Source organism: Chiloscyllium punctatum, chromosome 18 (genome assembly GCF_047496795.1).
Source record: "Chiloscyllium punctatum isolate Juve2018m chromosome 18, sChiPun1.3, whole genome shotgun sequence".
Lineage (NCBI taxonomy): Eukaryota > Metazoa > Chordata > Chondrichthyes > Orectolobiformes > Hemiscylliidae > Chiloscyllium > Chiloscyllium punctatum.
In genome coordinates this window covers 99594938-99617001 of record NC_092756.1, presented here as the reverse complement: position 1 = coordinate 99617001, position 22064 = coordinate 99594938, and the positions used below count along the sequence as shown (strand labels likewise).

The following is a 22064-nucleotide window of genomic DNA, read 5'->3' as shown; positions in this document are numbered from 1 at the left end:
TTTAGCATAAAGATCTTGCCCAATAGTGTTACTGAGTCACTGCACACATAACCATGGGTGATGTAGGGAAAAAATAAACACTACTGGTGTACAGTGGTAATGTGGGGGATAAATGCAAAGAAAAGAGAAAAAGCGTGCAAAAGAAATAAACTGGATTCAAAGTCTCGTCACTTTTTAAAAAAAAACTGCAGAGTTTATTCCCAGCCCTGTGATTGGCCTGTTCTCATTATGGAAATAGGTGGAGATTGGGTTCAGTTTCCATCAGGACTGTGTGGGTTAATTTAGAGAGGAAACCAGTCTTGCACATTTGTACAAAACCATGTTTTGGACTGAGGTTTGTAATCTCCTGACTTACTCCATAATTTAATTATTCACAGACACAGTGGATTTTGGCCAGCACGACAAATTGCATTGGAATCTACAGCAGGTTATTAAACACAGGCACTTGGGAAGTGACAATGGACTTTAGAATGTATTTTGCACAAACACAGAGAATGATTGACAGCAGCATTGACCTCAGAATGATTGACAGTTGTACTGACTGTCCTTGACATCAAGTCAACGTTTGACCAAGTGTGGCATCAAGGAGCCTAACAAAACTGGAATCGGTGATATCAGGGAACAAATGCTGTTTGGAATCTTATCTGGCCCATAGGAAGATGGTCGTAGTCGTCGGAGGTCAGTCATCTGAGCTCCAGGACATCTCTGCGGGAGTCCCTCTGGGTGGTGTCCCAGGCCCAACCATCTTCAGCTGCTTCATCCATGATCTTCCCTCCATCATAAGGTCAGAAGTGGGGATGTTCACCGATGATTGATTGCACAATGTTCAGCGCCATTTGCAACTCCTCAGATACTGAAGTAGTCCATGTTCAAATGCACCAAGGCCTGAACAATATCCTAGGCTGACAATTGGCAAAGTGATATTCATGCCACATAAATGCCAGCCTATGACCACCTCCAGCAAGACGCAACCTAACCACCTCCCCTTGTCATTCAATGGCATTATTATCACTGAATTCCCCACTGTCAACATCCCATTGACCAGAAACTGAACTGGGCTAACCATACAAATTCAGTGGCTACAACATAGTTAGTTGCTGGGAACACTCTGGTGAGTAACTCGCTTTCTGACTCCCAAAGCCTGTCTACCATCTACAAAAACACAAGTCAGGAGTGTGATGGAATAATTTCCACTTGCCTGGATGAGTGCATCTCCAACAACACTCCAGGTGCTTCACACCATCCAAGACAAACCAGTCCATTTGATTAGTACCAGACCTGCAAACATTCACTCCCTCCACCACCAGTGCTCTGTAGCAGCAGTGTGTACTAGCTACAAGATGCACTGCAGAAATTCAACAAGTGCTCCTCCAACAGCACTTTCCAAACTTGTGATCTCTCCCATCTAGAAGGAACAAGGGCAGCAGGTACATGGGAACATGACCAGCATTCCCTCTGTGTTTGTGCAGCTGCTCCAAGGTTCCATACATGGCATTCTGTGTCAACACATCAATCATGGCATTGACTTCTGCTTATGGACATTGTTGGCTTGTGTAATTGGACAGGGAATGAGAGGGAATGTTGTGCACATGCCCTTGCAAGTCCCCTTCCGCATCTTACACCATGAGGGCTTTATCTCATTCTGTCTAGGAGTTACCTTCTGTGGAGAAGGAATTACAGTCCAATCTCCTGCTTCATAACTTTGTCACAGCAATGCCCCTAATTCCTCCAGTATCTGAGCTAGGTTCACGGACTTGCCATTCCAGTTTGGCAAAAGAAGGCTCTGTAGGTGATTGTAGTGTTATTGTCCAGGTGATATCTCAGGCATTCTGCCACGAGAGTGACCAGGAGCAGGAAATCTGTTGGACTCACCACGTCAGGGGCCAGGTACACATTGTAGCCACAGTCTCAGCTCAGTGCTGAATGTAGCCTGGTCTCTGAGTGTGGTCTTAGACCATACTGAACTTTGAGAAGGGACATTGTCCAGGTGGATGGTGGCTGATTTTGGAATTCACTCTATTTGAGAATGTTAGTAATCCAACATAAATGTTGTGATCGGGTAGGAGTGAGACAGACAACACGATATATTAAACATGATAATGAAGAATTGGACAGCACACGGAGAGAGTTCCTATAATTCTTTATTATATATCTCTGTAAATGTCATTGCAGATTCACATGACTTTGTGAATAATGATGAGGCAGGAAGCTTCAGGCATTGATAGGAACAATATGAGTTGTGAGGCTGCAGGCTTTATTTACACAATATATCCTTGCTGACTATAGTCTCTGGTTTTCTTCCAGCACCACTAATCCAGAATCTGGTTTTCTCTGCTGATATAATGCAGGCTGCTTTGATTATAGATATTTAGCAAGAAGGATATTGTTACCAGGAGCAAGGAGCCCAAGGAATCTATCACCCAGCAATCAGGTTTCAAGGGAGAGGATATGATGTTGGAATTGGTAATATATTGAGAGATGGTTCCCGCTGGTAGTGTGGCCTCTAAACTCTAACCCACACCCTCACCCCCAATTCAAAATGTAACCTCAAATCCCAGTCTCTGCTGTGATATTTCTCTGAATAAATTGCCTTTCTAACAAAGTGGATTTTTCTGCAGAGTGGTGATCAGAGGAAATAGACAAGCCTTGCCCTGCACGACTCTAGGACAGCTTTACATTTCAACCTGTTTCCCCACTTTACATCAAGGCTTCAGCTTTAAGGGCATTCCTCATCCCTGGGCCTGAATATCTGTGAGTGGTCCCACCTTTCCTCATTCTGTCTCCCACTCTTGGCCATTACCTGATGGTTTGCCCGTCTCCCCATAGCCTCCCTTCCAAGCTGAGTCTCACATCTTTCTCTCGGCTAGTGCCAAGGTTCTGACAACTAGTGGGAGACTTCCTGAATGATCTTCCTAACTGCCGGGCCTGGCATCAGCCTGTTATGAATCAAAAAGATTTTATTTCAGGTGCAGGAGGACATGTGGTGGGAATGTCAAGTCTGTTAGTGAAATCACTCACAGCTTTGGGGGAAGTTGGATCAGGCCAGACCTTTATTACTCAGCCAATCACTGTTCTTGTTAGGTCTGGAGCCTCTCCCCGAGCCATTGTTGACTGTTTGATTCAATTTGCCTGGTTTGCAGATCACCTCAGAGAGCACTTGATGGCCAACCTATTGGTGTGGGACTGGAGTCACAGGCCCAGACTCCAGCTATTGATGGAAGGCATCCTTAAATCCCTAAACGGCATTAGTAAATCAATTTTTTACAACAAACAATAAAGACTGAGTTTGTATTCACAACATAGAGCTAGCAATTTCAGGATCATTAGTCCAGCAACATCACCTGAGCTACACTACTTCAGAGTCTCCTTCTGGGATCACAACTGAGCTTGTGAGCTGCTACATTTGAATTACCCACAACTTGTATTGTGGTGAAGAGGAATTGCCTTACCCCTTGTGAGCTTTCACAGCTCCCTCTCAGTGACAGCTGAATCCTATCTCTCAATGACCTCCAGCTGTATATCACCCTGTCAGACATCCTCCGGCTGGTTTCTCTTTTGTGAATCTACAGAGGAGTAAGCCTGGCTGAGAAGGGGCTGAGGTTAGGGTGTGGGGTCAGTGCCTGGGGTCGTGGGATCTAAGTGGGAGGTATAGTCAGGGTTGAGAGGATGTAGATGGATGCACTTGAAGGGGAGTGGGATGATGGAGTACAGAGGAGCTCCAATGGTGGTCTCAACTTGGGGAGCTGGTGGGAGCTGGACTTTTTGTCAGTGCCAGTTTGCGGTCTCTTTAACATCAGTCTCGAAACAACTTCCTCCAGTCCAGCCAGGCTACATTGCTGACCATGACACCAAGTAAAGACCACATGAATGATACTAATCAGTGCCCACCAGGTGAGGGAGTTGTAATACCAAGGCAGGGGAAGAGATTTTTTCCAATCCATTCAGATCAGAACCTGGAGTTGATGTTTAGGCTGGGCCTCTCAGATTCAGTCACTGTGATCCAGGTGCCAAGCCCAGGTAACATTATCCTGCTAATTGCAGATTTAACTTTTAATTGTATGTATTTGTTTTTTTGGCAATGGTTCCATAGGCAATGTGGCCTAGTATCTGTAATGATGTCTCCTGTTTCGTCTTCCTCGATGTCTCCTGGGCTTCGATCTCCCATAGCCACTGGGACGTTGTCTCCTATTACTGAAATACTTGCCAAAGGCCAGTTTGAGGCCCACTTGCCTGGACAGACGCTCACATGGCAGCAACTCCTCACACTTCTCCCGGTTTATCTCATATGGAGACTTGAATCGGTCCCTTCTGCCGGAATACATCAGAAACCATTAGCTGTTTCATCAATCAAAATTCCATTTTGTGGAGAATTACACAGAGATGACAGATGCTGGCCACTGGTCCAACCCTGTGTTTCCGTTCCATGTGAGCCTTCTCTATCGCACCCTATTAACGTTTCTCTCTATTCCTTTCCTCTCATGTTATTATACCCATCCCCAATAAGAACCTTAAAAAGTTTGCCATTCAGACCCATCAACCCTGTCTGCCATTCAACAGGAGCAGAGTTGATCCAGCCCCTCCGTTCCAATTTCATGTTTGATTCCCACACCCCAAGTCCCTTTAACCAGTCCATTCAGTTCAACTCGACCATTTCCTATTGGGGGTGGTGATGTCCACAATCTCCCCCCTCTGGATAACTGATGTTCTCCTGAATTTCTGATTGGTTTCATGAGTGACTGCCTCATGTTTATGGCCCCAGTTTTGTCTCCTTTACAAATTGAATCATTTTCATCACATTTACTCTGTTGATATCTTTCAGCATTTATTTAATTTATCAGATAACCTCTCGATCCTCATTCTTTCTTGACTTGTACTTTGAGATTACATCGATCTAAGACTCGAGTTTATAAAACAGCATTTGGTAAAATGCTGGCATCATCTCCTGAGATTGTAAAGGAAGTTACACACCTGCCCCAGTGATTGGGAACTCTCGGTTGTCTCATAAAGGAGTTTGCATCTCTTCTCCCGAGGAACAGAACTGCAGGATTGAAGATGAATGGAGTCAATTAATCAGAAAAGGCACTGACTTTAGAAAATGTAGCTACCTTCCATCAGTCCATCTGATAATTCTGTGTCAGTCCCCGCATTGCCTATTACCATCTCCTTCCAGAGCACTCCCCCCAGAGTCAGCTACCTATCCCCCTGCCTCCGGTGTCAGTCCCTCCAGGGTCACTCCCTCAGTTGTTGAACCCCACCTCCAGTGCCAGTTCCCCCCCCCCCCGTTCTTACCCAGCGTTACTCCCACCGGGTCACTCCCCGTTTCCCTCCATCCCCCAGCATTCATCCCCCATGTCACTGCTATGGTCTCTCCCTCCAGTGTGAGCCACCTTCTGATTTCACAATTTGATGAAGATCAATGTTTCCATAAAGGTGTGGTCACAAAGAGGCTGTTAGGAAAGTTTCACTTACGATCATCTATTTCATTGGATTCGGAGGAATCTGTGAGGGAAAATATCCATAATTAGCCAATTCAGCAAAGATCTACTAAATCAACAAACCTTAACTAATTACACTAGTAAACTGTAATGATTAAATTTGAATTTCTACAGCCAGGGAAAATGAAATACCACAAAGAATTGATAAAAATGAGAAATCCCTGGGATTTTAAACAATATCAATGAGAATGAATCCTGGTGTTGTAACAGGCAATAAGGTGTGTTCACATTGATATAGCCAATGGGCTAGCATTTTGCTCAAGGGACCCTCCTAAAGGTGGTAGGACAGGTTAGCGGGGGAGTTCAGGCATCATACAGGACACTTATCTTTATCAGTCATAGCATAAATTATAAGAGCAATAAGGTTATGTTGGAGCTGGACAGAACTTTGGTGAAGCTACAGCAGGAGTATTGTGTGCAGTTCTGGTCACCATACTGTCGGAAGGATGTGATTGTACTGGAGGGGGTGCAGAGAAGATTCCCCAGGATGTTGCCTGGGATGGAGCATTACAGCGATGAAGACAGGCTGGATGAGCTCGATTTGTTTTCTTTAGAACAGAGAAGGGTGAGGAGGACCTGATAGAGATGTGTAAGATTATGAGGGGCATGGACAGGCTGGATAGGAGCAGCTGTTTCTCTTAGTTAAAGAGACATCATTTTAAAATGAAAAGCAGGAGGTTTAAAAGGAGATTTGAGGAAACCATTTCTCACCCAGAGGGTGGTGTGGAATGCACTGCCTGGGAGGGTGGGTTTGAAGCGGGAAACCTCACAACCTTTAAAAAGTCCTTGAATGAGCCACTTGTGGTATTGTAACACTCGAGACTATGGGCTTAGTGTGGGAAAGTGGGGCTAGTATAGAGTTGAGAGTAGTTTTTGTTGGCGCAGGCTCAATGGGCTTAAGGGATACTACTGTACTGTCAGATGCTGTGCATGGCTTCGAGATTTCACTCTCTTCTGTCTTTCACATTTCTGTTACTCAAATAGGAACTCCACAGCCGGAGATTAGAGAATTTGTCTGGACCATTGCCAGAATATTCAGATTTCCAGAATATTGGGATATTGCTGGAATATCCAAATTGCAGGAATATCAGGATTGTTGGAATATCAAGAGTACAGAGATATCCAGTTTGTAGGAGTTTCAAGATTGTTGGAATATCCAGAGTGCAGGAATATCCGGATTGCTGGAATTCTCAGATTGCCAATTCTCCTGAGTCCGGAACAATTTATTGTTGAAAAGGGCTCTTTTGCAAGAAACCTGTTTCTACAATAAATTGTCCTGGACTCTGGAGAATTGGGCAGAATCCTGTGGATTACATGATCTCCAAGAGGAATTTTGTATGTGCATGTTAACCACCTCTCCCCATTGATTAATAACATCAACACACTCATTTAACACTTGCCCAGCTCGCATTCCAAACATATTGCATTCTGCATATAACCAAGAGTTTTAATATTTCACATTCCCAACTCAATGGAAATGGTCTCTGTCTGTGTTTCACTTTACTGACTATCTCCTGAAAAAGCTCACTTGAGCACACTTCTGTTCACCCCCATGAGCTGACTCAAATCACTGTAATAACTCTCCCAAGTGAACACTCTGGGTGCTCAGAGCCAGAACCAGGAACTGCTTGGAAATCTCCAAAGGCATCTGGATGGGTATATGAATAGGAAAGGTTTAGAGGGATATGGGACAAATGCTGGCAAATGGTACTAGATTAATTTGGGATGTCTGGTTAGCATGGCCAAGTTGGACCAGAGGACCTGTTTCTATAATGTAAATTTAGATAACTTTATGAGAAAAGGAGTGGGAGAGGGTAAGAGGAGGGAGAGAGAATGGGAAAAGTGAGGAGGGGGGAAGGGTAGAGGAAAGGATCAGATCCCCAGGGACTAGACTGCAGCTTGGAGTGAATGGGGAGCCTGTATTTGAGCCAGATGTTGTCTATATCGGTCTCCAATCTCTCTCCTGTTGGAAATACCTCTCATGTCCATTCCAATTTGGTGACATCAGCTCAGAGAATCTATAGAATAACTGATGAATAGTGGCTTCAGGATTAGAATGAAGGTGATTTTCTGTCATTTCAAATCTCACAGCTTGATCTCAGTTTCTGGGGGAGATCAGTTTAAGTTTGCTGTTCCCTAACTCAGTGCACACTCAACCTCTCCACTGGACTGATTTTCTGATCATCTGGAACTAATTGCTGGTCAAACCACCAGCACCACAACAAGGTCCTTGCTCTGCTGTAATTTGTACAGGCTGTCACTTGTAAATTTGGAAATTACTTGGACATGGAAGTAACTAACCATGAAGCTTTAACTAATTACACTAACACTGGTCCTCTTTAAATTTCAGATAGATAGTCTCAGCTCACAGCAGTCAAGCCTGCCCAAAGTGAACGATGTGCATCTGTCTGCAACCGGAGGTGGGATACCTCATTGGACCCTAGTCGTTGGTGAGGTATATGAGTCTGTTTCTTCGATGATGTTTTGAGATGAATGTTAAACAAATAATGGCCTCACAGACAGTGGACTGAGGGAATGTTTACATCTGCCTGAGATGGCACACAGCCCTTGGCTTCAGATGTTATCCATAAAATCTAACTCTAACATGCAGCACGGTGGCACAGTGGTTAGCACTGCTGCCTCACAGCGCCAGAGACCTGGGTTCAATTCCCACCTCAGGCGACTGTCTGTGTGGAGTTTGCACATTCTCCCCGTGTCTGCGTGGGTTTCCTCCGGGTGCTCCGGTTTCCTCCCACAGTCCAAAAGATGTGCAGGTCAGGTGAATTGGCCATGCTAAATTGCCCGTAGTGTTAGGTAAGGGGTAGATGTAGGGGTATGGGTGGGTTGCGCTTCGGCGGGGCGGTGTGGACTTGTTGGGTCGAAGGGCCTGTTTCCACACTGTAAGTAATCTAATCTAATCTAATGTCCCTCCGAAAGTGCGACCCTCCGTCAGTAATGTCCCTCAGACTGTGCGGCACTCCTTCAGCACTGGCCCTCCGACAGTGCGGCACTCCTTCAGCACTGGCCCTCCGACAGTGCGGCACTCTCTCAACACTGGGTTTGTTTGTCGCAAAGTGCTTTGTTCTTCTAAGACAGGAATGAGGTTTTAAATACACATCCATCTAGGTCAGAGTTGGGAGTGAGACTCATTCTGCAAAGAGTTGTATTCTCAGGCTATATTTTTAACCCCAGCATTGAAACATCTCTACATTAAGCAACAATGTTCCATCAAACATTAAGATAAACTTTCTTGTCCTGAACATTTAGTTTTCAACGCTAAGCTATCTCTCTGTGAAATCCCCCTCAATATGTAGTTCGAGAGATTTGAAGGAAATTTGTTATTTTTAGACAGGAGTTCCTACCTGCAACACAGACAACTGCCAGAGCACAGAGACTGAACAGAATCAGGATCCTCATCTTGTTCCAGCACTTGGTCTGATTTTGTCTCCGTTACACCCACAAGATCAGCCAGAGTGTGTGTCTGAGGAACCCTGAGCTCAGGGACAGTTATAAGAGTCAGTTTATTTACAAAGTGATGACGAAGCTGATGATGATGGGTGTGGGCATTTTGGCAAAGAGTCACAGTAGGACAGAAGAGCTATTATGAAATTGGCAGCTGCTGCCAAATTTGCTCTCTTCAAGATTCTTTTCTTCAGAAAATGATTTGTTTCAGGTAACGAGAAGTCCTGAATTCACAGAATCCTGAAGGTGTGGGTTCCACTGGGTGAAGTTTTGGAATTGGGCACAGGGAAGGCACTGTCATTCCTGCAGACATTTGGGTTATTAGCAGTGATGTACAGAATGTCAACCTCACAACCTCTGGCTGTAATCTCAGTTGGGGAGTATGGGAGGCTACAGCAGAGTCAGGGTGGGGAGGTCGGGGGGGTGGGTGGCAAGTGACACATTTTGGGGAATATGGGGCTAGCACTGAAAGTTAAACATTACCCTGAGCAAATCCATAACCAGTGAACTTGTATAGCGCCTATCACAATTGCAGGAGCACCCAAAGCACTTTACAGTCAATGGTGTATTTTTGAAGTGTAATCATTTGTGCACTGTGGGAAATGTGAGGCATTTTCTTTTACCAAAAGGTCCCACAAATAGTGCTGAGTAAACGGTCAGGCTTTGTGGTGGGTCACTGAGTATTTAGCATTGTCCAGGACTGGAGAGAAGACCATAAGTTGCAGTAGCAGACCATTTAGCCCATCAAGTCTGCTCTATCATTCAGTGAGGTTATGGCTGATCAGATAATCCTCAACCCCACTTTCTTGCCTTAACCCAATAACTTTTGGTTCACCTTCTAATCAAAAATCTGTCCTTCTCAGTCTTAAATATACTTAAGACCCAGTCACGACAACCCTCTGTGGTAAAGAATTCCACAGACTCACTCTCCTCAGAGAGAAGGAATTCCTCCTCGTCTATGTTATAAATGTGCAACCCCTTACTCTGAGATGATACCCTTTGATCCTAGACTGTCCCACAAGGGAAAACAATCAGTCCACATCCACCCTGTCAAGTCCCCTAAGAATCGTGTAGGCCTCAATAAGGTAATTGCTCATTCCCCTAAACTCTAGTAAGCACAAGCCCAGATTACTCAACCTTTCCTCATAAAATCCCTCCAATCGTGGAATCAGTCTGATGAATATTCTCTGAACTGCCTCCAATGCTAATTTTTTATCCTTTGTTGAGGAGACCAGAATTGTTCATGGTATTCTAGGCAAGATCTGATTATTGCCTTGAGTAGTTTTAGCAAAATCTCCCTACTTTATACTCGATTCCTTTTGAAAGAAAGAACAACATTATGGAGATAAGGAGACACTTCTTCAGCCAGACAGTGGCGAATCTATGGAATTCATTGCTACAGGACGCTGTGGAGGCCTGGTCATTGAGTGTATTTAAGACTAAGATAGATAGGTTCTTGATCGTCAAGGGGATCAAGGGTTATAGGGAGAAAGCAAGAGATTGGGGTTGAGAAACTTATCAGCCATCTTTGAATGGCAGCGCAGACACGATGGGCTGAATAACTTCTGCTTCTATGTCTTATCATCTTATAATATTCCATTCCAGGACTTGATTGCAATAGTGATCATTTACATCCACCAGAGAGAGACAACAGCTCTTCGGATTAATAGCACTTCCTCAGCACTGACCCTCCAACAGTACGGCACTCCCTCAATACTGACCCTCCAACAGTACGGCACTCCCTCAATACTGACCCTCTGACAGTACGGCACTCCCTCAATACTGACCCTCCAACAGTGGTGCGCTCCCTCAGCACTGACCCTCTGACGGTGCTTACTCCCTCAGTACTGACCCTCCGACAGTGTGGCACTCCCTCAGAACTGACCCTCTGAAGGTGCAGCACTGGCTTTATCTTTTTTCCTGTTTTGGGGAACTGCTGTGTGCAAATTGGTTTTCAAATTATAAAGAGTGAATTTGAAAAGTAATTAATTGGATGTAAAATACTTTGAGACAGAGAGTGTGATCAGTACTACATAAATGCAAGTCCTACTTCCTTTGGATTCTCTGACATAATGGGGCATCCTAGTGTTCCATGTTTAGATGGTTCATGTTGAATGCTTGGCATTCATGGTCCAATGAATTAGTTCAGCACACTGTGTCTGTTTAAACTACTCCACGTAAGAATGTTCTGTAATCCCAAACGATTTGAAAACATGTGTAAAAATGTTCACCACAAGTTCTCATCTGATAACATTCCCAAACAGAATAAACATCCTGATATTCCATTCTGGGCTCAGGATCCATTATCGGGGTTAGATCTCTACAGGCAGTTACTAGTTACAAGTAGAAAACTCCTCTATGGCATCTTGAAATAGCTCAGTGTGGGGTACAGAAAGGTTCAGTCCTGGTTTCCTACCCCTGGGACTTGCAGCAAGGCTCCAAGTCCAGCCTGCCTCCTGAGGAGCAGACTCTGTTTGCCTGGAGCAGGCTGAAATGAGTTTGAGTGAGATGAATCCACATCTTTTCAATGTATGGTCTCAATAAGCAGGGAGTGAGATATTGAAAACTGGGAGGCAATTTCCCCAGGGGTAGGGAATCTCAAACACAGGGGTACAGTGTCAGGATCAGGGGATGATCATTTTGGACTGACAAAGGGGACATTACTTCACTTCAGAATTGTCTCTTCCTCCACCTCTCCCCGCCCCTCCCTTTCTGGGGATTGTGGAGCCTCCACCACTGAAAATATTTAAGTCTGGGATTGATGGATTCCTGATCTCTCAGGAAATTTTGGGAGATGGGGATTGGGTGAGAAAGTTAAAGACTGATCGTGTTGAATGGGGGATCGGCTTTGATGGGTAAATTTTGTTTACACCTGAGAATGTAAATGAGAATTATCATTTCTGGAAATTCAGTTAGTGACAGCTCAGATAATTCACATTTTAGCATTTGCTGATATTTAGTCATTGGCATAAAGTCATAGAGAGCTGCAGCTCAGAAACAGGCCCTTCAACCCATCAAGTTTGCACCAGTCAAAACAACCACTGATCACTGGAGCATAGGAAGTTGTGAGAAGTTTATAAAATAATGAGGGATATTGATAGAGTTAATGGTAGTTGCCTTTTCCCTAGGTTGGGGGGTTTCAAGACGAGGGGTCATATTATTATGGTGAGAGGGGAGACATTTGAAAAAGACGTGGGCAAATTTTTTACATAGAGGGTGGTTCATGTGTGGAATGAATTTCCTGAGGAAGTGGTGGATGTGGGTACATTTATAATGTTTAAAAGAGATTTAGATAAGTTATTGTATAGGAAAGGTTTGGAGGGGTATGGGCCAGGAGCAGGCAAGTGGAACAAGTTTAGTTTGGAAGCAAATTCCTGCAGATGCTGGAATCTGTACTAAAAACAACAAACACTGGAGATCTCAGCAGGTCGGACAGTATCCATGGAGAGAGAGCAAGCTAACATTTTGTGTCCAGATGACTCTTCATCAGAACTTCAGCTTCAGCTCTGATGAACAATCATGTAGACTTGAAATGTTAGCTTGCTCTCTCTCCATGGACGCTGTCTGAACCCGCTAGTTTAGTTTGGGATTATATTCAGTGTGGACTGGTTGGATTGAGGGTTCTGTTTTCTTTCTGTATGGCTATTCCTATCCCACTTCCCAGTACTTGGCCCATAGCATTCCTCTCCAAAATTTATGATCTACTCACCAGAACAGGATTTCTCTTGAGATCTTAGCAGCCAACAAGACGCTTTATTTTTCTGAAGTGCAGTCATTGTCTTGAAGGGAGAGAGTGCACTCACCTTGTACACAGCAGGATCCCACAAGCACCGATGTGATCAATACCCGATCAGTGTGTGTTCACAAGTCGCTGCCTGAGGCATCTGGAGCAGGCTAATTGAAGATTCCCATTGGTCACCTGTGACTGTGGTAGATGTTTGAAACAGTGGACCATTTACCCCAGAATAGAGAGGAAACAAAATCAAAGTCAAGAATTATGTCCTCAGCAATACATGGTCACAATTGTCAGGAATGGCAGTTTTTTGTTATTCGTTCCCAAGATGTAGGTGTCTCTGGCTGGGTTAGCATTTATTCCCCATCCCTTATTGCTCACAGGGTAGTCAAGGGTCAAAAGTTGAGGGTCCGGAGTCATATCTAGCCCAGACCGGGGAAGGATGGCAAATTTCCGTCCCAAGAGGACATTACTGAAGCAGGTGGGTTTTTATGACAGTGCGGCACTTCCAGTGCAGCAACTGTGACAGTGCTATATTTACATACATTGAGGCACTGGGAGGGTCTGTAATTGAATGGATCTCAATTTAACTTTGGCAGAAGGACCTCAGACACCATTTACAGTGTAGCTCCTGCAACTGTCCAAAGATGTTGAGAGGTTTGCAAGAGTCACATTCTCTCACTCACCCCCACCCCGGCTGAGGTCCTGCAGTAATGTTTCAATCTCCTGTTTCAGAGGTGAGGGGGTTCTCACTGATCCAAATTTAAATAATTCTAACAGAGTGAATGGAAAGGACCTCATTAAAATTACAGAACTGTACAAATGTCTGTCCCTTTAAATTGTGCTCTACAATACATCAGACTTTCTTATCTGGCTAATTGTTAATTTTTCTGTTTAATGACTTCCTTCTATAATCAATGGAAACTTGGTTGAAAAGCATCCCTTTGATGTTCAGTTTCTTTGCCATCTCCTGTTTGTTGCAGGATCCCTGGAGGAAATGTTGTGTCTGAATCAAAGCTTTTTTTTTCACCATCTACCAAAATGATGCAACATTAAAACATGTGGTTTGTTTTAATTTGCTAAATTCTGTCATTCCACAATGGCACGAATGGGAAAGCATTTGTTTAACTAACTCCAACTGTCATTCCACCCAGTCTGGATATTAATCCCTTAGTTTCAACCAAAATCCTTCCTCTTTGGAGGAATGTTCCTTTCAGTCTTCAACATAAATTACTTTAAAGGCAAGTAGTTAATCTTCAGAGGCTTCAAAGGAGTGATAGCTAGAATCTGACATCAGCTCACGTCAGGAAATATTCAGAGAGTCCACCAAAAACTTGCTCAAAGAGTTTGGTTTTGAGGTGCATCTTACAGACAGAAAGAGGTTAGGGGAGGGAATTCCAGAGTTCAAAATCCAGGGGACTGAGGCACAGCCATTGGAGCGATGAGAATCAGATCCACGGGGTGGGGTGGGGGGGTGTGAGTGAGAGAATGTGACTCTTGCAAACCTCTCAACATCTTTGGACAGTCTTGAGTATTGACACACCAGATTGAATAAAGTACACCAGATTTCAATCCTACACTTGTGTTCCTGCAGTGAGTAACGCACTTCCTGACTCCCCAGAGCTTGTCCTCCATCTACAAGGCACAACTCAGGAGTGTGATGGGATACTTCCCACTTGCCTGGATGAGTGCAGCCCCAACAACGCTCAAGAAGCTCCACACCATCCAGGACAAAGCAGCTGCTTGTTTGGCACCACATCCACAAGCATCCACTTTCTTCACTCCTGACCCTCAGTAGCAGCAGTGTGTACTGTTTACTAGGGCTCCTTCAACGGCACTTTCCAAATTCACAACCACCTTTTCAAATGCACCCCTGGGATTTGAGTGTTGCTATCTGGCGAGCATTTATTGCCTTTCCCTAGCTGCCCTTGAAATGACTGGGTTAAATAGCCATTTCTTAGGCCAGTTGAGAGTCAGCCACATTGCTATGAGTCTGGATTCACTAGACCAAGTGAGGATGGCTGTTTTACTTCCATGAAGGGTATTAGTGAACCAGATAGGTTTTTCTTGAAAATTGACAGTGGTTTCATGGTCATCAGTGGATTCTTAGTTCTTAATATTGAATTCAAATTCCACCATCTGCTGTGGCAGGGTTTGAGTCAGAGACCCCAGAACATTTGCTTAGTTTTTGGATTAATTGCCTAGCAATGATAACACTTGGCTATTGCCTGCATCTAGAAGAAGAAAAGGCAGCAGGTAGACAGGAACCCTGGCACATAGACACATTGAAAATAGGACCAGCGGTAGGCCATTCGGCCCTTTGAGCCTGTTCCTGTATTCAATATGATCAAAGCTGATCATCCAAATCAGTCCCATGTTCCTGCTTTCTCCCCACACCCTTCAAACTCTTTAGCCCTAAGAACTATGTCTAACTCCTTCTTGAAAATATTCAATGCTTTGGCCTCAACTGTTTTCTGTGACAGAGAATTCCACAGACTCCCCACTCTCTGAATGAAGACACTTCTCTTCATCTCAGTCCTAAATGATTCACCCTGTATCCTTACAGTGTGACCCTGGTTCTGGACTCCCCTTGTCATCTTCCTGAATTTACCCTGTCTGTCCTGTTAGAATTTTATACGTTTCTATGAGATTCCACTTCATTCTTCTAATCTCCAGTGAAACAGGTTTTAATTGATCCAGTCTCTCTTAATACATCAGTTCTGCCAATCCAGGAATCAGTCTGGGAAACCTTTGATACACTTTCTCCATAACCAAAACATTCTTCCTCCGATAAGGAAATTGAAACTGCCCACAATATTCCAGGTATGGTCTCACCGAGTTGTTGTGTAATTGCAGCAAGACATCTCTGCTCCTGTACTGGAATCTTCTAATTATGAAGACCAACATTCCATTTGCCATCTTCACTGCCTACTACACCTGCAATGCTGACTTGCAGTAACTGGTGTATAAGGACATCCAGGTCTCATTATACCTGTCTTTCCCAAGTTATCACCATTCAAGTTTCCATATCACCTGCAAGTTCCCCTCCAAGTCATTCACCATCCAGACTTGGAAATATATTGTCGTTCCCTCATTTTTGCTGGGTTAAAATCCTGGAACTCCCTCCTTAATAGCATTGTGTGTGTCCCTACAACAAATAGACTCCAGTTGTTCAAGGCAACAGCTCACCACCACCTTCTCCAGGGTAACTAGGCACAGGCAATAAATGTTGGCCCAGCCAGAGATGCCCATGTCCCATGAGTGAATTTTAAAATCTGTTGGTGATGTCATTGAATGTGGAGAGACTAGATTCTCTCTAGTTAGAGATTGTCATTAAATACTGCATGTGTCCCCTTTCTCAGTTCTGCTTTTCTCTGGCTCTCCTCAAATATTTCATCATATCCCCCAATTCCACAAATAAATTGCTATGATCATTCTTATAATTGAGAAAAATCCTCACTGGAACCACTAATTAGGAGGTGGTGTGGTTGGAACACATATGGGATGCCTTTGTATGTACTCACTGACTTGAGCTCTTTACTGGAAATGGTCTAATCTACTAAAACCAAGAGGACAAGGATATCCACACAAAGCTTTCTTTAAAAGAGATGGGTTCAGTCTTGATTAATAATGATAGTCTTTTACTTCTTCCTTATTGTCTGTTTTATGTAATCTTTTGATATACATAATAGTGTCTTGTGAGTAAGTTCACCTCCTGAACACAAAAACAACTGAACAACTCAGCAATGTATTGAAAACAACAAATTCTGGAGATCACAGCGAGTCAGACAGCATCCATGAAGAGGGAGCAAACACACTAGTTAGCTCTCCCAGGAACTGTCCTTTAAATCCAGATGAATGGAGCAGATCTCGTGATGACAGTTAATCCTTTCAGGCACTAATTGCTTTAAACAACGTCCTTCTCCCAATATGTCTCAGCTCCATCCATCCCTAACTTTACACAGTTACACTCCAGTCTCTTTCTTCCCAATTGTTCCCAGGAATTTATTGTTGATATTACACACAGTCCTCTGTCCTCTGGTTTCAAGTCTTACCTTTTTTCATTTGGGCTGGTTTTAATGCTTCTAGAGACCAATCGAAGAGGGGGTGGTGCTTCTTTTCAACTGATGGTGAACTTTGCACAGTCTATAATGACATCAGTGAACATTATACACCTCACACAGTTTGGATGATTTATTTTTCACTATCCTGGCGTGCCTTAACCAAATGGTGAACATTATGAACCAGCTGAGGCACACACTCTTTTTGCTGCTTAGGCTAATCGTTTATTTTCTACCCAGAGATGCTGTGACACACCTTTGATTTTTAATTTCCAACATTCTGTTCAGAAATGTTATGACACACCTCTGCACTTTAACTTGGGCCTCCTGGCTCAGAAGCAGGGATACTACTTGGTCCCATTCTCTCATTGCCTTTTCTTACACACATAAGCCCTTCCTGATGAAGGGAAATGTTGATTCTCCTACTCCTCGGATATTGCCTAACCTGCTGTGCTTTTCCAGAACAACACTCTCGACTTCTCTCACACACACCAACTTTCGATTTTACTGAGCAAACACCCCAACTGAACAGCTGAGACTTGGAGATACCTGTGTGGTTATGTACTTTAAATGCATTCAAGGTCCAGTTCCCTTTCCCAAAGCTCAGAGTTGTTTTTATTCATTCACAATGTGTGGGTTTCATTGGTTAGGCCAGCATTTATTGCCTATCCCTCGTTGCCCAGAGAGTACTTAAGAGTCTGAGTCACATGTAGGCCAGACAAGATAAGGAGGATCGATTTTTGGGCGCACAGTGGCTCAGTGGTTAGCTCTGTTGCCTCATGGCGCCAGTGACCCGAATTCAATTCCAGCCTCGGGCTATTGTCTCTTGGAATTTGCACATTCTCCGTGTGTCTGCATAGGTTTTGTCAGGGTGCACAAGTTTCCTCCCAGAGTTGTGCAGGTTAAGTGCATTGGCCATGCTAAATTGCCTGTAGTGTCCAGAAATGTGCAGGCTAGGTGGATTATCCATGGTTAAAAACAAGGACTGCAGATGTTGGAAACCAGATTCTAGATTAGAGTGGTGCTGGAAAAGCACAGCAGTTCAGGCAGCATCCGAGGAACAGGAAAATTGACGTTTCGGAATAGAGCCTTTATTCCTGATGAAGGGCTTTTGCCCGAAACGTCGATTTTCCTGCTCCTGGGTTGCTGCCTGAACTGATGTGCTTTTCCAGCACCACTCTAATCTAGGATGAGCCATGGGAAATGCATAGTTACAGAGATAGGGTATGGGGGTGGGACTGGTTGGTACGCTGTTCGGAAGGTCAGTGTGGACTCGAATGGCCTGCTTCCACACTGTAGAGATTCTATGATCCTCTTCCCTTAAATGATGTTAGTGAACCAGGTGGGTTTTTAACAACAATTGACAATGGTTATTATATCCTCTTCATTCCAGGTTATTACAGAATCCAAATTCCACCATTCCTGGGATTCAAACTCAGCTCCCCAGAACATTAGCTGTGTTTCTGGATCATTAGTCTGGCGGTAACACCACTAAGCTGCCACCTCCATTTAATTTTGATTATTGGATTGAAATGTGCCTTCTTCTTTGATTTTTCAAAAATGCAGAGCAACCTAAAGCCTATCAGTGAATTTCAGAATTCACAAATTTAAGCTCAGAGTTGAATTGCATTAAGTTAGTGGGCACTTGTGTTGTGGGACTATCCCATTAGATCTTATCATGTGGTTAGTCAGTATGCAAACATTTACGTAATTTTAATGAACATGGTGTTGAGTGGGAGTCAATTCCATTCCTGTGTTTAATACAAGCCGGGGTTTTGTGGTTCTGACAGCTCCTCGTGATTTTGGAGCTTGTGTGTTTTCCATTCCTCCTGACAGTCTAACAATCTGTTGACTGTTTCTGGCTCTGTAGCTGAGGCAGTTCATGCTTCCTGTTCTGTTTATTTTGGGAGTTGTGTGGGATGAATGGGGCTAATAAATCAGATTATTAACTTATTATTGACAGTGTTCAGCAATATGTAACAAAATGATACGCTTTAGATTGAGAAACAGAGGCACATTATTGAGTGTATCCCATTCTTTTCCTCTTTACCCCAGAGAGCAGGACGGAGTTTACTTTTCTAGAACACATTCCAAAACCAGAATTCAATGAATTTTTCAGAGCTGTCTTACAGGCAGGTGAGGACGGGTGATCGGTTCCCTTTTTAAACCCCTCTCAGTCGATATTTTTATTTTGTTTTTAACCACGCGGCTAACACACTTCAGTTAAGGCTTTGTTAGTTAGATTCAGATGAAAGAGCCAAATTCCAAAGTTTTCTTGAGTGAAGGAAAGAGGATTGTTTTTGCCTGCTACCCTGAAAAACTAATAACACAATGTCAAACATGAATTAGAGGGCATAGGTTTAGGGTGAGAGGGGAAAGATATAGAGTCATAGAGATGTACAGCATGGAAACAGACCCTTCGGTCCAACCCGTCCATGCCGACCAGATATCCCAACCCAATCTAGTTCCAACCTGCCAGCACTCGGCCCATACCCCTCCAAACCCTTCCTATTCATATACCCATCCAAATGCCTCTTAAATGTTGCAATTGTACCAGCCTCCACCACATCCTCTGGCAGCTCATTCCATACACGTACCACCCTCTGCGTGAAAAAGTTGCCCCTTAGGTCTCTTTTATATCTTTCCCCTCTCACCCTAAACCTATGCCCTCTAGTTCTGGACTCCCCGACCCCAGGGAAAAGACTTTGCCTATTTATCCTATCCAAGCCCCTCATTATTTTTTTAACCTCTATAAGGTCACCCCTCAGCCTCCGACGCTCCAGAGAAAACAGCCCCAGCCTGTTCAACCTCTCCCTGTAGCCCAGATCCTCCAACCCTGGCAACATCCTTGTAAATCTTTTCTGAACCCTTTCAAGTTTCACAACATCTTTCCAATAGGAAGGAGACCAGAATTGTACACAATATTCCAACAGTGGCCTAACCAATGTCCTGTACAGCGCAACATGACCTCCCAACTCCTGTACTCAATACTCTGACCAATAAAGGAAAACATACCAAAGGCCGCCTTCACTATCCTATCTACCTGCGACTCCACTTTCAAGGAACTATGAACCTGCACTCCATGGTCCCTTTGTTCAGCAACACTTCCTAGGACCTTACCATTAAGTGTATAAGTCCTGCTAAGATTTTCTTTCCCATAGTGCAGCACATTGCATTTATCTGAATTAAACTCCATCTGCCACTTCTCAGCCCATTGACCCATCTGTTCCAGATCCTGTTGTAATCTGAGGTAACCCTCTTCGCTGTCCACTACACCTCCAATTTTGGTGTCATCTGCAAACTTACTAACTGTACCTCTTATCTCGCATCCAAATCATTTATGTAAATGACAAAAAGTAGAGGACCCAGCACCGATCCTTGTGGCACTACACTGGTGACAGGCCTCCAGTCTGAAAAACAACCCTCCACCACCACCCTCTGTCTTCTACCTTTGAGCCAGTTCTGTACCCAAATGGCTAGATCTCCCTGTATTCCATGAGATCTAACCTTGTAATCAGTCTGGGACCTAAGGGGCAACTTTTTCACGCAGAGGGTGGTGCATGTATGGAATGAGCTGCCAGAGGAAGTGGTGGAGCTGGTACAATGACAACATTTAAAAGGCATCTGGATGAGTATATGAAAAGTTTGGAGGGATATGGGCCGGGTGCTGGCAGGTGGGACTAGATTGGGTTGGGATATCTGGTCAGCATGGACGGGTTGGACTGAAGGGTCTGTTTCCGTGCTGTACATCTCTATGACTCTATGTGCACAAACACAGGTAATAAACTAAAATGGAGCGGTGAAGTGGGCAGTGTCCAATACTGACAGGAAGATAAAGACAATTACAGGTTTTTTTAAGAGATCCTTAAGTGGTGAGAAGGACCTGAACCCAGACAGTTTCCTTGGAATTAGAATGAGCTTTATTGTCACATGTGCTCACATGAGTACGATGAAAAGTTTACAAGTCGCTACTAATGGCACCATGGTACATAGGCACAGATTCATAAGTATAAAGTCTTCGGGGAAACAATTGGAAAAATAAAGAAATAAAAAGTCCAAGAATAAATTAGAAAAATAGAGGCATAAGAGTTCAGAATAACAGTCCTTCCAAGCCAGACTGCACTGGACTTCACCTCGATGCCAGGAGTCCGAGTCCACACTGAGGCTGGGAATCAGATCCATGCTGAGGCTGGAGTCCACGTTCATGCTGAGACCGAGCATTTGAGTCCACACTGAGGCTGGGAGTCCGAATCTACTCTGGGGCCGGGAGTCTGAGTCCACGCTGAGGCCGGGAGTTTGAGTGCTCCCTAGGCTGGGAGTCCAAGTCCACACTGAGGCTGGGAGCCTGAAACCACACTGAGGTCTGGAGACTGAGTCCATGCTGAGGCTGGGATTCCAAGTCCACTCTGAGGCCGGGAGTTTGATTCCACACTGATGCCGAGAGTTTGAGTCCAGTCTGAGTTCACGCTGAGGCCGGAAGTTCAGGTCCACGTTAAGGCCGGGATTCCGAGTCCAGGCTGAGGCCGGGATTCAGGGTCCAGGCTGAGGCCGGGATTCAGAGTCCAGGCTGAGGCTGGGATTCCGAGTCCAGGCTGAGGCCAGGAGTTTGAGTCAACTGTTTTCTTGTTATTTTCTCTACCATTTTCTTTCTCTTTGCCTATTTCTCCATCTCTCTCTGGCAAAAGAGATTGGTTTGTAATGAAATAGGTGAAATGCCAGCGCAGCCAAGCACCTGACTGTAAGAGTGGCCACTGATAGGCTTCTGTGCTAGACAATCCTGTCTCAGCAATACCTCACTAAGACCACTCCCCCTCCTCGAGTATTGTGTTCAGAATCTGTACACAAGTATGCATGGCTATTGGACAGAAGGTCATGCATCATTGAGTCTTGCAGGGAGAGAGTATGAGAGCTTTCATGATTGCTTCTGTTAGGGTCACTGTTTTGGATACGTGTATGTGAAGAAGATCAAAGAAGTATAGCTGACTCAATCCGTCAGCGTATTGTCACTTGATCAGACAGATCCTGGCTGGTTTGTACAGAGGCACTATTAACAAGCTCTCTTTTGAATGTGGCCAGGTTCTTTATTCTCTGGGAATGTTCTATCCTCCCATATAAACAAAACCCCAGTCATAGTATTTGCAATATGAACAAAAGTGCTCTTTACTCTATATCTAACCCCATGTTGTCCCTGTCCTGGGAGTATTTAATGTGGGACAATTTAGAGGAAGTTTCACTCCGTATCTAACCCAGTATTGTCCCTGTTGTGGGAGCGTTTGATGGGGACAGTGCCAAGGGAGCTTTACTCTGTATCTA

The 22064-nt window shown here is 44.3% G+C and overlaps 1 protein-coding gene across 1 annotated transcript; it reads right to left on the bottom strand.

Moving 5' to 3' along the window:
* Window positions 1–2125: 2125 nt before the first annotated feature.
* Window positions 2126–8965, bottom strand: mgp (matrix Gla protein). The gene is made up of 4 exons (XM_072588941.1): window positions 8858–8965; window positions 5470–5499; window positions 4969–5038; window positions 2126–4308 (listed from the first exon to the last, which is right to left on the bottom strand). The coding sequence occupies exons 1-4, from the start codon at window positions 8910–8912 to the stop codon at window positions 4101–4103; spliced, it is 363 nt and encodes a 120-aa protein (XP_072445042.1). The 5' UTR covers window positions 8913–8965; the 3' UTR covers window positions 2126–4100.
* Between the last annotated feature and the right edge of the window lie 13099 nt (window positions 8966–22064).

Bases quoted from the DNA above. Each gene is read 5' to 3' on its own strand.
- mgp (XM_072588941.1), bottom strand. From the start codon at position 8,912: ATGAGGATCCTGATTCTGTTCAGTCTCTGTGCTCTGGCAGTTGTCTGT. The intron at 5,039-5,469 runs GTAAGTGAAACT...TCAATCCTGCAG, and splicing joins ATCCAATGAAATAGATGATC to TTCTGTTCCTCGGGAGAAGA. The intron at 4,309-4,968 runs GTGTGTAACTTC...GTATTCCGGCAG, and splicing joins GTTCCCAATCACTGGGGCAG to AAGGGACCGATTCAAGTCTC.